At 39.9% G+C, this 17,720-nt stretch overlaps 1 protein-coding gene and 1 long non-coding RNA gene across 6 annotated transcripts in view; one reads left to right on the forward strand and one right to left on the reverse strand.

Annotated features, from left to right (window-relative positions):
• PREX1 (phosphatidylinositol-3,4,5-trisphosphate dependent Rac exchange factor 1) overlaps positions 1 to 13,578 on the forward strand; it is a 178,727-nt gene extending 165,149 nt beyond the window's left edge. For all 3 annotated transcript variants that reach the window (XM_032198116.1, XM_032198117.1, XM_032198118.1), the window contains exons 37-40: positions 284 to 471; positions 1,127 to 1,229; positions 1,790 to 1,857; positions 6,985 to 13,578. In XM_032198116.1, the coding sequence (XP_032054007.1) occupies positions 284 to 471; positions 1,127 to 1,229; positions 1,790 to 1,857; positions 6,985 to 7,027 (402 nt within the window). In that variant the 3' untranslated portion in view covers positions 7,028 to 13,578. The remainder of the gene's footprint in view (positions 1 to 283; positions 472 to 1,126; positions 1,230 to 1,789; positions 1,858 to 6,984) is intronic.
• The window catches only part of LOC116495557, a 191,313-nt gene that overhangs the window by 6,104 nt on the left and 167,489 nt on the right, over positions 1 to 17,720 (reverse strand). For all 3 annotated transcript variants that reach the window (XR_004253957.1, XR_004253956.1, XR_004253955.1), the window contains one exon: positions 16,269 to 16,377. This is a non-coding gene — a long non-coding RNA (uncharacterized LOC116495557). The remainder of the gene's footprint in view (positions 1 to 16,268; positions 16,378 to 17,720) is intronic.

Genomic DNA, 17,720 nt, shown 5'->3' on the forward strand with positions numbered 1-17,720 from the left:
CTACTGCAGTGAAGACAAATCAGAAACTTCGTAATTGTAATATGCATTGTAAACAAGCTACATAATTTGTGGTAATTGCAAAAAAATGCCCCAAATCTAAGTCATCGTTTGTATTTTTCTACTTCTAAAGATCATGTACATTCTAGGTGTCATTGTGCGGCAGTTACTCTTGTGTAGATTTAAGGTCCTGTGCTGAGACACAGGATAAAGAATAGTATGTATCTTTATAACTAAAGGAGTAAACGTACCACTTATGTGTTGATATTGTTGTTGCTTTGTTTAGCTTATTCGTCCCATTAATGCAATGGATGAGCTTTGCAGGCTGATGAAGTCTTTCATTAATACAAAACCCACCCAGTCAGGATATTCAAGCAGTAACATATCAGGAGCTGGCCTGCTACCTATATCCTCTGAGCTCTGCTACCGACTTGGAGCCTGTCAGATTACTATGTGTGGCACTGGAATGCAGAGGTGAGATTTAAAAAGCCTACATGTTAATGCTGTGATGAAAATTTTTGTCTTTTCTAGAGATTTGAGCAATATGTATGATTCTGTTCAAATCAATACAAAGGTAGATGCTAAGTGAATATAATAAGGATCTAAATATACTGCCATCTTTATTTTAGGGTAGGTTGTGAATTTTAATACTTCTGTTAATAGTTAGTTTTGACACGTAATCTTTGTTTCAGTGCATCAACTGATGCAATTCATTAAGTGAACTCATTTCATTTAACTTTCAGTCAATATTACCTTCAATCACACACTGAAAATGTGTGAAGTTGCTCAGAAATAGCTGTACAATCTTGGTGTGTACAAACACACCACTGTTCTTCAAGTGAGTAAAGAAAAGATCTGCTTGTGAATATCCTTACATGACGTCACATAGAAGAGCAATGGAACGTTACCTTGTGGTAATGATTCTGCACAATTGCAGAATCTAAGTGTAAAGAGACTGCAAATGCAGGACTAAGCTTACATTGTAGTTTAGTAACTCAAAAAGTTAAGTTGTAAATATAAAAAAGATAGCTAATGAAATACATACTTAACAGGTAAGTGTCCTGTACATACCTATATGTACATTTTAAAATACAATCTTTGATTTCCTCTCTCCTGTTCCCATGTTCAGAAGTACATTGAGTGTGTCCCTGGAGCAAGCAGCCATACTGGCTCGAAGTCATGGACTTCTGCCCAAGTGTATCATGCAAGCTACAGACATCATGCGAAAGCAAGTAAGTATTTGGACATGTGTGTCTGTGGCAAGCCACCAGTTTAATTCCTGTAATATCATAGCACAAACACCAATTTATTTCCCTATGGCACTATAGCACTGTATTTTGTGCAGTACAAACTCATATAGCCAACCTTCTATTAATGTCTGTACAGCTTTACATCTCTGACACAATGAACTAACTTTTGCATGTAGAGCCGTTACAACAATTAAAATATATGCCTTAATGCACATTATTTAAAGTGTGTGCCTTGATGGTTAGAAAGTAGAGACTATCAAGTATGTTTAAGACAATTTCTGTAAATACAAAAAGCGGAAGTCTCAATCAGTGTTAAACTGTAGAAACTCCCTAGTGGTAGACAGCAGTGCTTGTAAAGTGCTTTGGGATTAATTTTTTCTTTTAAGTAAACACAGATGACTAATGTATGTACCCAGTGGATTCCAAATCTTCTAGAGGTAGTTAATGGATTCTCAAACAGAAAACATAGTCCCATTATAATATTTTCCCCTAAGGACGAGATGCTTTATCATTGTCAGTACCATAAATTCTGTTTTCTTTAGGGACCAAGGGTTGAAATCTCTGCCAAGAATCTGAAAGTGATGGACCAAATGCCACCATGTGCGCCCCGGTAAGTTATTATGTATTATGCATGTTATCTGAGTGCTTGTTTTATGTTCCTGTATTAGTTGTGGAGCTCCTATTCTAACCAAAGATCTCCGTAGTAGCAATAGCAGAAAAAAAAATTAAAAAAAAGTTCTTTCTCATTGTACTAAAGTGTGCTCTGTAGCTTAACAAGCTACAGACCCTGATTGCCCAGGGTTATGTATGCTGCTTTTGTCTAGAAGACAATTTTGGAAAGCACTATACATATGTAATCCTACTGCACCTAATGGGAGCTAGAGATGTTCAGCACCTCTCTTTACAGGATACTTTCTAAGAGCATCTTTATTTTTAAGAGAAGTATCTTTTTGGCCTATTTGCTCCAAATGCATTATGTTGGAGAGAAGAGAATAATCTTTAATAAAGTGTACCACAGCATTTTCACACAATGGTCATAACAAATCCCCATGATTTAGATTAATATTTGCACAGAATCAGTTTGTACAAATTATCAGAGTAACTTATCATAGAATCATAGAATATCCTGAGTTGGAAGGGACCCTTAAGGATCATCAAGTCCAACTCTTGACATCGCACAGGTCTACCCAAAAGTTCAGACCATGTGACTAAGTGCACAGTCCAATCTCTTCTTAAATTCAGACAGGCTCGGTGCAGTGACCACTTCCCTGGGGAGCCTGTTCCAGTGTGCAACCACCCTCTCTGTGAAGAACCCCCTCCTGACGTCAAGCCTAAATTTCCCCTGCCTCAGCTTAACCCCGTTCCCGTGGGTCCTGTCGCTGGTGTTAATGGAGAAAAGGTCTCCTGCCTCTCGACACCCCCTTACGAGGAAGTTGTAGACTGTGATGAGGTCTCCCCTCAGCCTCCTCTTCTCCAGGCTGAACAGGCCCAGTGACCTCAGCCGTTCTTCGTACGTCTTCCCCTCCAGGCCTTTCACCATCTTCGTAGCCCTCCTCTGGACACTTTCCAACAGTTTCATGTCCTTTTTATACTGTGGTGCCCAGAACTGCACACAGTACTCGAGGTGAGGCCGCATCAGCGCAGAGTAGAGCGGGACAATCACCTCCCTTGACCTACTAGCGATGCCGTGCTTGATGCACCCCAGGACACGGTTGGCCCTCCTGGCTGCCAGGGCACACTGCTGGCTCATATTCAACTTGCTGTCTACCACGACCCCCAGATCCCTCTCTTCTAGGCTGCTCTCCAGCGTCTCATCGCCCAGTCTGTACGTGCAGCCAGGGTTTCCCTGTCCCAGGTGCTGCAGGACCCGGCACTTGCTCTTATTGAACTTCATGCGGTTGGTGATCGCCCAGCTCTCCAACCTATCCAAATCCCTCTGCAAGGCCTTTACACCCTCATTCGAGTCCACAACTCCTCCAAGTTTGGTGTCATCAGCAAACTTGCTCAAAATACCTTCTATTCCTACATCCAGATCGTTTATAAAAATATTGAAAAGTACCGGCCCTAAAATGGAGCCTTGAGGGACCCCACTGGTGACCGCCCGCCAGCCTGACGCAGCCCCATTTACCATAACCCTTTGGGCCCTGCCCGTTAGCCAATTGCTCACCCATCGTATGATGTTTTTATTTAGCTGTATGGTGGACATTTTGTCCAGTAGGATCCTATGGGAAACCGTGTCAAAAGCCTTGCTGAAGTCCAAAAAAATCACATCAGCTGGTTTCCCTTGGTCCACCATACGGGTGATCTTATCATAAAAGGAAATCAGGTTAGTTAGGCAGGACCTACCCTTCACAAACCCATGCTGGCTGGGACCAATGACTGCTTTGTCCCCCAGGTGCGCCTCAGTAAGTTCGAGAACCATCTTCTCCATGATTTTACCAGGCACTGACGTGAGACTGACAGGCCTGTAATTGCTAGGGTCTTCTTTCTGACCCTTCTTGAAAATCAGCACAACATTTGCCAGCTTCCAGTCTACTGGGACCTCTCCAAATTCCCAGGATCGTTGAAAAATAATTGAGAGAGGTTCCGCGATGATGTCCGCCAGCTCTTTCAGCACCCGGGGATGAATCCCATCCGGACCCATGGACTTGTAGGGATCCAGGTGGAGTAGCAAATCCCGCACACGTTCAGGGTCGGTTGGGAGTTTGTCATCCCCACCGTCCCGGCCCTCCAGCTCAGGGCACCCTGGGTCCCGAAGCCCATCATCGGCATTGAAGACAGAGGCAAAGAAGGCGTTAAGCGTCTCTGCTTTGCCTATGTCATTGTCTGTGAGGAGACCTTCCCTATCAAGGAGCGGCCCTATGTATTCTTTAGTTCTCCTTTTTCCATTCACATATCTAAAAAAAAACTTTTTATTTTCTCTCACAGACACAGCCAGCTTCAACTCTAGGTGTGCTTTGGCCACACAAACTTTCTCCCTACAAACACGAACAGCATCCCTGTATTCTTTCCATGACGCCTGGCCCTCCTTCCAGTAGCGAAACACTCTCTGTTTCCGCCTAATCTCCATTAGAATGTTCCTGGTCAGCCACGCCGGCCTCCTGCCCCGCCTGCCTGACTTGCGATATTTAGGAATTGCCTGATCTTGTGCTTCTAGGAGGCATCGCTTAAAGAATGACCAGCACTGGTGGACATCGAGGCCTTCAAGAGCAGTTTCCCAGGGGACCTTGCTGACTAGTTCCCTGAGCAGCCTGAAGTCTGCTTTCCCCATATCTAGGGATGAGGTTTTGGTGGCACTTTTCCTTCTGTCACCATAAATTTTGAACTCAACCACTTCATGGTCGCTATGACCAAGGCGGCCACCAATCACCACATCTCCCACCAGACCCTCTCTGTTTTCTAGCAACAGGTCTAGGAAGGCACCTTTCCTAGTTGGCTCCGTTAGCACCTGCACCAAGAAGTTATCATCTAGGTGCTTCATGAACCTCCTGGACTTGCTCGTGTCAGCCATGTGGCACTCCCAGTTAACGTCCGGCAAGTTGAAGTCCCCCATAAGGACAAGGGAAGTTAATCTCGAGGCCTCTCTTAGTTCTGCAAAGAATAATTTATCGGCGCTATCGTCCTGGCCAGGCGGTCTGTAATAGACTCCCACAACGACATCCCCTTTATTCGTTCGTCCCTTGATCCTTACCCAGAGGCTCTCAACTTTGCCATTGCCAACCTGAAGTTCCACACAGTCCAGCCCCTGCTTCACATACATCGCTACCCCACCACCTCGCCTACCCTGCCTGTCCCTCCTGAAGAGCCTGTAACCATCTATCACAACACCCCAGTCACAGGACTCATCCCACCAGGTTTCGCTTATGCCGATGATGTCGTAGTTGCGGGACTGGGCCAGGACGTCTAGCTCATCCATTTTATTCCTCATACTGCGTGCGTTCGTGTAGAAGCACTTCAGGTGCGTCTCCTTACACTCAGCACCTTGTGGATCTGACCGAAGGACCTCACTGGCACACAGCCCCTCTGATTCTAGCGTACCATCCCTTAGGTCTTCACCGGCGTGCCTGGTTTTAGCCCCTTCCCCCTTCGACTCTAGTTTAAAGCCCTATCTATCAGCCCTGCCAACTCCTGACCAAAGATCCTTACCCCTCTCCAAGAGAGGCGCATCCCATCCAGTGCCATCAGGCCCAGTGTAGCATAGACCTTCCCGTGATCAAAGAACCCAAAATTCTGCCAAAATTCTTGTGCCTCTACTCTTGTTAATGGCATTGTTTACACGAAGCAAGCAAAACAGTTCCATTCCAGCATGCAGGAATTGGCATCGGAAAAGATCTAGTAAAGTCTTTGCCATCCCTTCAGACAGAGCTATCTACCCCTCAAAATGTTTATAGGAAATTACTTTAAATTTTAGAGACTGTCATGGTGCTTACTGTAGCAGTCTGCCTTTGATTTATTTTTTCAGAGACCTTAAACGGAAACATATTGGGCATTTACAACCTTATCCTTCTGTTGGGTTGTAATTGTTATTTCAAAAAGGAATAAAACAGTAGTCTGGGTTGGCTCTTCTACCATGTTGCCAGTGTCACACATCAGCATTCTATCAGCATGCTTATTTTGCCTTGTCAATGACCTACATGACTTAGATTCCATTTTTATGACTGTAACAACATGCTATGTTTAAAAATTAACAGTTTTACAAAGAAAAATGAGACAATTCTCTGTTTTGGCATACAGACTAGATTACAATGACAAATTCCAGGATTATTTGCTTGGATACCAAGCAAATACAGGTACTTCAAAGGAGGCTGTAGCGAGGTGGGGGTTGGTCTGTTCTCCCACGTGCCTGGTGACAGGACGAGGGGCTAAAGTTGCGCCACAGGAGTTTTAGGTTGGATGTTAGGAAGAACTTCTTTACTGAAAGGGTTGCTAGGCATTGGAACGGGCTGCCCAGGGAAGTGGTGGAGTCACCATCCCTGGAGGTCTTTAAAAGACGTTTAGATATAGAGCTTAGGGATATGGTTTAGTGGAGGACTTGTTAGTGTTAGGTCAGAGGTTGGACTCAATGATCATGAGGTCTCTTTCAACCTAGAAATTCTGTGGTTCTGTGATTCTGTGATTATTTCAGGGCAATAAAGCTCAAATACGTATGTTCCTACTGGGTTCTATCATCTGTGAAGGATGTCTGCAATTACCCCTTTTATTTGAAATAAAACTGAGCAAAGTTAAAGGAAGATCTGGTGAATTAACTTCAATTCTCAGTATCATCTTTCAAGATTTGTCAAACTCTATAGTAGCAGTCTTGAAAGGAAAATTATAAAAGACCTGTTACCTTGATTTTATTCAAATATAATGTAGAAAATACTACCACAAACAATCATATGAATCAAGATGCACTTAGGTTTAACCATCATCCCCCATTATACCCCAACTGGTTTAAAAGAAAAGAAATAGAAAAAGAAAGGGAGTGCTGAAGACCTGAATTGGGATAAAGTTAAAAAGGAGTGATGGAATGTCTCAAATAGTACTTAAACAATGATGGTAAATAATGTAGTTATTAAATCACTAGTAACACTTTTATATTTGCAATTAAGAATAAGACTAGTAGAATTCTTAATATTGGATTACTTATAAAGCTTGCAGAATGGTAAAGGAAAAGCTAACTCTTGTATACTATGCCAGTAACTTTGTGTCATCAGTCTTATGACATTTAATAACGTACTATTAATCTGCCTTAAAGACTCTACAGGTTGTGCCAGCCACCTACAGATGGGGATTTATAAAAGTAAGAGAGGCACCTGCGTTGTGGCATCATTCAAACATTCAACAACAAGCAGCCCTGTCTGAGGACCCACGCTAACTAACGCTGACGGCGCTGAAACGAGAGGAAGAGATGGTGCTCTGATGTAGTCAGAGGTGAACGTGCTGGATCCAGGCACCAAGAATCTGCCTTTGAACTCCTGCAGCACATACAGGGATTCTTGTATGGCTTTGACTTCTCAAAGAAATTCTTGAAACAAAGACCACACAACTAAAAGGGATGTTACTGCCATTTGCTAGATGCCTGGAAAAATGACAATTACGCATCAAGAAAGCGCAGTTTTACCGATGACTTGTTTGTGCTGCCACCTAAAAGTTGTGGACTTAAAGGTATGGATTGGTTAAGAAAATCCAGAAAGACACCTCTCTCTCTCCCTGTACTGTATCTGGCATCCATTTAATTGCCAGCCTCATTTTGGTCAGTGGCCTTGAGCAGTAGCTTCACAAACACCACTTTTTAATGTACTGACCTGCACTTTGGAACAACAAATAGCACAATCTATGGTTTATTGAGATACGAACAGAAAGAATTTCTTCTGGAGTCATTTTCCACTTCAGCCAAGTGAGAACCAATCTATGCTGCAGAGTATACATTCCATAATACTTCTCACCATTACTTCATGTTACTGTAGCTTTCAGGTTTTGGATTAACTCTTTTTACTAATGCCCTATTATGTGCTCTGGAAATACAGTGGTATATAAGGGGAGAGATGGGAGTGAAAGATTTTAAAGGAAACTTTACAAAGGAAAAATACAGTCTTATAATCTGATTATTTGAACAGATGTAGTTTTTAAAACCAGTCAGAAGAACTATACTTATTTATGTGGAGCGGAATATGTGTTTTGGATCATGTTATTATATATACAAGATTTAAATAAAAATTATATTGTTTAAAATGGGACCAATATGCTGGCAATTACACAGCTACTCCCAGTTTACTGAAAAGAAGTCTACATTATTTAAAATCTTTCAATATTTAAGTAGTCTTTAATACAGTTATTAAGATGTATTAGGGATGCTTTTAAGTTAAAAGAAAAAAAAGGAATCATGTATATAATGTACTTTATTTTTTCTTGTTTGAAAAATTGTTCTCCATTCTGTCAGTGTTATCCTAAGCACAGTATTTTTTTTCCAAATTACTGGCTGAAACTAATTGAAACATGTCAGCAGTCTCAGGACAGAAATAGTGTTCTTTTGGAGTGAGTGCCTTAATATGACCACCCATCCCTAACAAATTTCAATTGTAGCAGGTGTCAGTGGGCAGGTGTATAACATATTTACCATTCCTCTGTTTCTCCACAGTCTCATTTAAAACAGTTCATTGTTAGCAGATCCAGAAGCGCTTTGCAGTGATGTGTATTCTACAAGATTAAAGGTTTTTTTTTTTTTTTTTAATTATTCTTATTATTTCTGAGGTTGTTTGTGTTTTAGCTGCATTACTTTTATTAACATCCCAACCAATTCAAATCTTAAATTAAAATCAGACCCTTTCAATTTGGATATGAAGGTCTTTTGATTTTTTAATTTACAAATCAGCACAAAACAGCTTATGACAAGTTTGGGGATGCAGCTTGTTCTGAACCTTGTTTCTGATTCTTTAAAGTATTTTCTTTGTGACTCACAGACTGAAATCATTTTGGGGAAGGAACATTTTTTGTTTAATCTCTTTTAATCATTTCCTCTGACTTACAGTAACCTGTTGCAGGGAACTAGGGCAACCCATCATTAGCCAGCTGTCAGATACAGGGGTTTGTTACTAGAGTAACCATTTTGTACTGCAGTAACATGAGCACAGCATTATTTCAATGCACTTTCTCATTTTTTGGTCAATTTTGCAAGAGTTATTCTCGGCCTTTGCTGTTTGAAGAAGAAATGGATGTTTCTCTACTGAATTCTCAACTTAAGATCTACCTAATATGATCAAAATAAGGACTGTAGGAACACCTAAAAGCAAAAAGAACACATATACCAAGATCCTCGCTTTGTCTACATCAGCTCTGTTCAGTGGAACTGCAGCAATCTGTACAGCCTGGTGAGGATCCTTGCCCACATTTATGTAGTCATTGTAGACATTAAAGATGCATAGAAGAGCATCTAAGGGCATTTACACTGTGTACTGTTTTACATTGAAATGTACATGTTATTCTTATTGAAAACATGATAGAAGTATTTTTATTATTAAAAGTTGATGTATATTATAAGGAAAGAAGATATGATCTTATTTTTCTGTTATACTCTTGATTTTCTTAGTGTTAAGTTCTATTTAACATTTTAAGTTCTATCCGATATTTCTATTGAGCAGTGAGAAGTTCAAACTGTAAGGGAAAAGTAGTTTTTGATACCAGCTGTGGTGGGTTAACATCCCAGCCAGACCCAGTACACCAGCTCAAGCTGGCAGCATGGTGCTAAACACTTCCTGTTTGTGCAGTGCAGCTACAGATGTGGTTTTACTGCAGACTTCATATTAAAGTAGAAAAGAAAAACTGTTTTGATGCTATAAAATTGCAATGTTGGAATCCAGGGCTGCAAAAAACAGATTGAAATAAGAAAAAGACAAAAAGCACAAATGAACCTGCAAGTTAAAAGAGTGGATTAGGTCTGCAGAATTTCCACAGCTAAAAGCAAAATAAGAATCAGGCCTACCACAACCGAGCAAGTGGGGATTTCATAGAGCTGACGCGTCTGATACATTGCCATGTGGAAAACTTAGTTGAGATGGAGAAAATGGAAACTAGCAGCATGAGGTGTATGAGCAGCTGGCTAAAGGAGAGAAGGAAACACTGAAAAGAAAGTGGGAGTTGGATGGGGGTTGCAAGTGGAATTTCTTATGTGTCAGTTTTGTAACTGAATAGATTTAACATATTCATTAATCACTGAAGCAGATATGCTACCAGACTGGGTTTGATGTGGCACTAAGCTAGAGAAGATTCAGGACACACACAAAGATAGCCCTGAAAGACAAGCAATTGACTGGGATGAAATTACATAGTACAAATACTAGCACATGCAGATGAAGATTAAACAAAGTATTTTGCTGTATTTCTTGTTAACTGAAAATAAAAAGACCTTGGTTATAGAGATGGTCAGACGATGATGTAGATTCAATACAATTATCATAAAAGCTCAGCCTGCACCAGGAGACAGGTTTCCAGTTGAGAAGTATTCAAGATACTGTGTAAAGGCCTGCTGGGCTCCTAGCTGGACAGCCACGTACAGTTATAGTCACCAAATAATTGAGATGGTGACTACTGAATGGTGAATTGAATGGCTAGATGTTGAGAAAAGACACTAAAATGGTATCGGTAAAGTGGATACAATTCTGCAATTAAGAGTAGAAGAGCTTGATTTCTTTAGCCTGAGGTACTGTACATCGACTGTCTTTAGAAGAAGGCAATTGTAAGAAAAGTAAAGGCAGTTCAGTCTAAACCTAAACACTGCCAAACAGATAAAAAGGAATACAAGCAATTAGGGATAAATATTAGCTGAGAACTGTTTTGAACCTTAGAAATTAGAATTAGAACCTTTTCCAATCAGAATCTGAAAACAAACAAACAAACAAAAGGCAAACAAAAAGCTAACAATAAAACAAAACCCCAGCACTTTTACAAAGGTGCTCATAAAACTTAGAAAAACCTGTAAGCAGCAGTGTTTAGAGTAACAGGAGAGCCTCTCTGGGTGGATCAGGAAAGGCTGTGTGCTCTGTATGTGTCTGTGACAGGAGCCAGAAACAGGCCCTGCTCTGCCCTGTTTTGTCTATGGCATTTGCAAAGCAGAAAGTTCAAGTCTAGGCCTAGCAGTCTTTGAGCATTAGACATTTTCAAATGCCAGTACTTATTTGCAGACTGAACTAGAAGGATTTTTAGATGAGAAACCACAGATTCGGACAGATGTCACAACAAGTCCTTTCAGAATAGAAATATTGAAAAGAAAAATTCACCTGGGCTCTGGCAGATCCTTTTGCCTCCATCACATTTTCTTATCAGTAAGTGGTGCTAAAAGCTCACTGCTCTGCTATTTGGGAATATTTTCAGTGCTAATTATTTCATGGGTCTGAAGTGATTTAGGATATAAAACACTAAGTGAAAACAACAAGAATTTCAATGTAAAAATAATTTGAAACGCTTCTGGCTCTGTAACAGTGCACACAGTACAATCTGTCATACTGCTTGGCATCACGAGTGTCTGGCACAGCTGCTAAGCTGGTCATTGGTCAATGGCAAAAGGGGAAAAAAAAAAAAAAGAACAACAAAAACTTAACAAACAGCTTGTGAAGCTATCTTATTCACAAAAGCATAGTGCATAGGCTTACTGATAAGGTATCAGAGATTAATCAAATTATCCAGTACAATTTGTATATAAAACTACTAAGTATAGTGTAGACCTATAATGTTAGAATATGAGGTTCAAAGTAAGACAAACCTGCAGAAGTTAAACAGGGAAGAAACAGCACGCTTTTTCTGCTCTGTATGTAGCGCAGGAGCCCCAGCTTTGATTAGCACTGAGAAACCATTGTCGTGCCACTGGGCTCTGAGCTGTCTCTGTATGCAGAAATCATTTTTGTTTCCTATTAAATACCATACAATACAGCAGGTTTGATGGTACTGTCACAACATCACTCCACTTCATCACTAAAGGAGCATTTCTATTTAATATAAACAGAAGACCTTCTCGTGCCCTTAAACCATGGCTTTCTGAGGTCTCTGTCTCACTGTTCCCAACTAACTTCCTTTGCTATGATAAGCAATTCACTTTTCCTTCCTGCTTCAGTTTGGGGAGGGAAATTTTCTTACCACTGTACTGTGAAGAGTCAAAGGAGAAAAACTGTAACCTGTTTTCAAAACTGGGAGTTGTAAGCTGTTTTGAAAACAGGGAGTGCTTTACATATATAATATAGTTCTAGTGACTTTAAAAACAGGAAGCTGGATAGAAAAATAGGATAAACATCACAAAGACACATAAAGAAACCTCTGCATTTAATTCCTGTAGGTATACTATTTGACAGCACTTGGTTAGAGGGAAAACAACTGAGCATATTTGTCATTCTGCTCCATTTCAGGAATCAGAAGTACCATATATTTATACACACCATCAGGGAACCTACTTTACCATACCTGTTTTCCTTTAGGACAAAAAAAACACGTTTATGTATGAAGTTTCTTCAGGCTCCTTATCAGTAGCTGTTACTATCTTTGATTTGATGAATATCAGAATTCAGAACATAAGTGAATGGTAAATCAATAATCTTTTTAAAATAGGTCTTGGCAATAGGCTGTTTATTTTGGATTTCCAAATAGTCCCTGTTAAACCCATTTCTTCTATTGCACAGTTTGGCACGCATATAATACTGTTTATTCCAGGTTCTACTAATTGTCAATGTTTCTGTATACTGTGAGAATCAGGCTCTGATTCTCTGTTGCAATCAATCAAGTGTACCAGAAGAAAAATTTGTTAGTACCTGTACCACCATTGGTTACTCCTTTTTATTCTCAAGGCCACCCTTCAGTGCTGATTTAAAGACAAAAGACATCAATTATCTTAGAACAACAGGTTTGGTTTTCAGAGTTTTCACAGCCGTGTCTAGATAAGACCACAAGATGAAAATCACTGCACTAGTACAGCGAGTATAGAATACGTAACTCATTGCAGAGGACAGAGGACTTTTGAAAGGCTTTTATTTTTAGTCTTGTTACAAAGGGTAGCAATGGCCACACTACTCTGACCAAATTTAAAAGGCTTTTGAAAGATAACTGATGATCAGCTACAGGAACAAGACTGATAAAACATTACTGCATCTACAGCTCATTTTGCACCTAAGATCAATTACCTCATCTGGGCAGGGGGGAAATGCTGAAGTGACACAAGTTGTACAGTATGTTTTTGCATAAACCAGACCTTTACATGGCTTTAGGAAAAATGTTCTGAGATGATATTTTTATATCAGTTCATTGGACTGGCATTTTCAAATGTTTTGTAAAAAGAAAAAAATGTACAGAATATTTGAGAGTTTTTTTCCAGTTATGTTCAAGGGATTCTAGTATACTAATAGAGTGTTATATTTTTCTTCATGTTCTGTATTTTTAACTAAGCATGTGTACCCTGCATTAAGAAAAAAGTCTTAATATAATTTGTTCAATTTTTTGTGTTGTATTGTCTAGTCCATGCTGTCATTTTGGTATTACTCCTGTGTGTGTGTTTGGTATACTGTATGCTCTGTGTCTGTCAGAGTTGAAATCAAGTCACTCAGAGAACACTGCCCAGATGGTCATAATGATGGGTCTTCTATCAGACAGGATTCAGAACACTCCTCTTGGGTTTGGATGGTTGAAAGATACCTGAATGAGGAACATTTCTGTTGGGTTTTTAAAATTACTCGGGCTATTGCTTGTTTAAGCAGAAACCATTGGACTTCATGAAGAGTGAGAAAGTAAATGGAAAACTGTATTTGAAGGTCAAGTCTATTTTGTTTTGTGGGATGTGGAACAATTAAAAGAGCTCTTTCCTACTGTCTGCAAACTGTATTCTGTCTTTATAGGTCACAGACTAAAGAACTAGATCTCTTTCCCTTCCTCTACAAAAAGAAAGGCAAAAACTAGAGCCAGGACAATGCATTGCTGCCTTTTATTCCCACAATAGAGCATCTAAAACTTTCTTTGACCCTGAAACCAAGAAAGATCCTGAGTCTTCCCTCAGAGAACTGAACTCAGAATTATATGTTCTGATACTTACTCAGAATATCAAAATGGGGGACAACATTTACTATTTTCCATGGTGTATGTACTGCATCAAATGCCTGGCAATCCATCAGTTTGCACGAGGAAGTTCTGGACAGCCAGCCAGCCTCACCACATCACCTTATTCTACCCCTAAATGCCTCTGATACACTTAGCTTGCCAGTGCTTTCAGCTATCCCTGGCATGGAAACTCTTGCCATTTTCCTATCTATCTAGGGGCTTGCATTTAGGCAGAGATCCTGTTTTCTGAAAGAACTTACTGCAGACACAAAATCTGCACACCTGAAAGCATTCAACAGGTTTTCCAAGAAAGAAGAGAGTAACATAAGAGTTAAATCCTTTCAGTGGTGCCTCTAATCAAGATACGGTGACTTGGGCTTCCTTTTGTTCCTAGTAATAAAGAGAAACATTGTCAGAGCCAGATTCAAGAAGAGTTTTGGTTGGGGCTTCCTTTTCCCTAAAAAAGAACATCTGTTTTGTCCCATTATTGCATGGTGAGCTAAGTTAGGTTTTGGTTCTTATACAAAATTACACTGGTGAATTCTCTACATCCTCCAAGTCTAGTATCCTGCACATTACAAAGCAAGAACAGGCTTCTAGTTTTTTCCATTGGTTTTAACGATGGTTTGACTTCCATTGCACTTGCAGGAAAATTAAAGGTGTGCTGCTGGTTCAGCAACTCCTGGCCTAGAGACACGTTTCAGCTTTACAACAGTTGAATATGACACTGGGACAGAAACCAAAGAAAAACAAACTAAGTCAATGTGCCATAGATAGAAGCAATATATAATGAGTTACTGTCCAAGCAGTATTTTATATTACAGAAAATGACAGCTGTCAAAGAATGAGGAAGTTGGTGCACATCTGTTCTCTGTCACTAACAAGTGTGGTCACTCCTCAAGTTTTGAGAGAGATTTTTTCTGCTTCAGAGGCTATTTTTATAGAAAGAGCCTACAAAGTAAGAAAAGGAAAATTAAGGTAAGTGGGCACTAGGAATTCAAATTAAGGAACAGAGAACTAAACTAGTAAGCTTTCTTTCTGAGGGTAATACAGATCACGAAAGGTGCAGATCTCACAGATCTGCATTAAGATTCTTAGTCCAACGTTCATCAGTCTAAGAGCCCTCTCCGTCTTCATCTACATTTTCTACTTAATCAGCATCATTTTTAAAAAATCTCCTTTTCTCTTCCCCGGTGAATTTGACCAGCTTGCTTTCTCATTTGATCTCATTTGATCCCAGTCACCTGGGCAATCAGCTGGTCATTGGCAAAGGAATAAGCTGCTTGTCTCACTGGAGATGAACTAAAATGTCTGAGTTTTTTTCATGTTGCAGTTCAGAAGTGAGGGACAAAGACTGTGCTGTGCCAGTTCTTTGCCTTGGAATCCTAATAGCATTTCGCTAGCCTGGGTTCATAGTTGTCTTGAACAAGAACAAATACCACCAGGGAACGCTTAAATATGAGAGCTTGTACTTGTAGTACCTTGTACTAGTAGTACCAGAACTAGCCACACCTATGACTTGCACTGAAGTGATGTGAAGAAGTCTGCCTTCTTAGATCAACAGGACAAAAGAGTAAATAACCCCAGTTCAGAGCAATAGGAACAATTTCTAGAACGTCTTTGACAACCCTTTTTCCTTGTACAGCTACGTGTTACAGCAGTTCATCCAGGGGCATGCTGCTGCTGCTGAGCTTGCCAAAGAAACAGTGCTGAAGGCCTGCTAAGAAGCTGTGCTGTGCTTGCTGTCTGCCCCAGCTCTGCAGCTGCTGTGACAGCAGCAGGGAGGCAGCTGCAGCCCACCCAGGCCAGGAGCAGGGCACCCCTGAGACCATTTGCTTCCAAACTTCCACTGTAGGCAGAACCAGATTTTACATCTGCCAGGGACTGCCCACCTCCTGTGGGTACAAGTATACAGGAGGAAATTTTGGAAGGAAGACCCAATACTTGTCTGTGCCCAGTCTCCACCTGTGCACTGTATTATGCTAGGCAGTTTCTTTGCTACAGATGACATATGGCCTTAATCTTCAGTGTTTTTCTTTCTGTTAAGTTGTTGTCCTGTGCTCATTAAAAGGCTGGGAGTTTTCTTCAGTGACTTAATTGTTTTCATCTTACAAGTAGCTTTCTATTAAAATAAATGCTGTCTGTCTTTGTATAGGTTACTCTGTTTTACACTGACAATTTAACTATTTCATCATGGTTTTCTTGTTTAAACTGCAGATGACAGTTACTCCAGGAACTTGGCTCATCCACCTACATCACTACATTCAATAAAATTGTTTTTTTTCTATTTCAGGTCATTACACATATACAGAGAAAGGTGATGTGTGGACAATGGGTTTGCTGCATTGAGTATCTCAGGTTCTATTTGCAGTTACGTTCTCCTTATTCTGAGGTTTGGTGAATGGCTGACAGCACCTTAAGTCAGCACAAAATAATACCTTCTATATAGAACAAAAAGAGAAAAAAAGTTACCTTTTTGCTGGTTTTCATTCAGAGTTGAAATGATTACTTGTCAAAACTGTAGTCCTGTTGATTTTCAATAGCAGAAGCAGTGTCCAGTTCTTTGATTAAGATGAGTTCTCTGAGGAGAAAAAGCATGAGAAGGATGATACTGCTAAGTGTAAAAAATGTAAGCTGAACATCAGGAAACATTCTCAAAAGTAAGCTTGATGAAATGTTGGTCAAATCCCTTATGAGAGTTGTTCTGATCATTGGAACTTACAAAGCATATAATTTGAGTGAGCAAAAATGAGCTACTGAATTAGCTGTAGAAAAGAGCAGTGAAACCTATAGGTTGTACTGTTCAGTGCATTAGACACAATTACACTAATCCCCATGGGGCTTAAAATCTACTGTAAGAAAATTACTGCCATATTAATGTAATTTTTCTTAATTTATCATATAGGGCCACATAGATATTAGGCTAAACTCTTTACAGTTACATATCAAAAGGTAATCCTTTCCCAAAGGAATGAATAATCCAAAAGCTTAACCAGCAATTCTTTTGGCGGGTGTTGTAGTCACTTCTTAACAGAGGAGGTTAGGTAGGCAAACAGAAAACCCAACCACCACTAACAAAAAAAAGCAGTCCTACAGAAACAAGGCTACACCTTCCAGGACGAACTCCTGAATGAACTACTTACATTATATATCCATTTCCAACTTGACTGGAAGTGAAGCTTTATCAAACACCTGATTTTTACATTTCTAAACTGACTTAAACTGTCTCCTACCTTGTACCAGTTGGTCTCGATAAAGCTATTTGCTTTAGGTCAGTTTATCTCCTGCTTGCTCCCATACTGCCAGTAATTAAAGGTAGTTAGCAGCTCCCTACCTAACATGACCAGCTGAGTTACAAATCCTTCTCCAGTCACAACCTGGAGGAAGAGCACTAAACAGGGCTAAACAGGGCTGCTTTTTCTAAGAAGTTGAAGCTCCCTTGGAGCTCTTTCACAATCCCTTCTGGTAGTCATGATTCACCATTTGAAAAATACTTCGCCATGCCAAAATAATGACTCATTTTGCAAAATGTCAATGCCCTGCAGAGTCTGCAAAAAATAGGTCTGTTTTTAATGAATTAGAATTAAAATTAGTAATTAATGCTCGAATCAAGTGATTATTTTCTTGATCCTGCTTAAAATTAAATTTGGTTATATGCACTTTGAAGGCAATGAGCAAGGAATCATTATTATTTAATCAGGTTTAAATTACTTACATAATTACTTACATGAGTGACGTATTTTTATCTCGAGATAATTAAAAATAATTAGTATGGCTTTATCACATTTTTAATGTGCAAAAATCTAATTCACATTATTAGCAGTGCTTGAATACTTGCTTCTTTTTTGGATGGAATTTATCTGCAAATTATTGCGCCAAAGTTAATGAAGCTATCATAAGAATACATTGCTTGGAAAGAGTGAT

Source organism: Aythya fuligula, chromosome 16 (assembly GCF_009819795.1).
Source record: "Aythya fuligula isolate bAytFul2 chromosome 16, bAytFul2.pri, whole genome shotgun sequence".
In the NCBI taxonomy this organism is placed as follows: Eukaryota; Metazoa; Chordata; class Aves; order Anseriformes; family Anatidae; genus Aythya; species Aythya fuligula.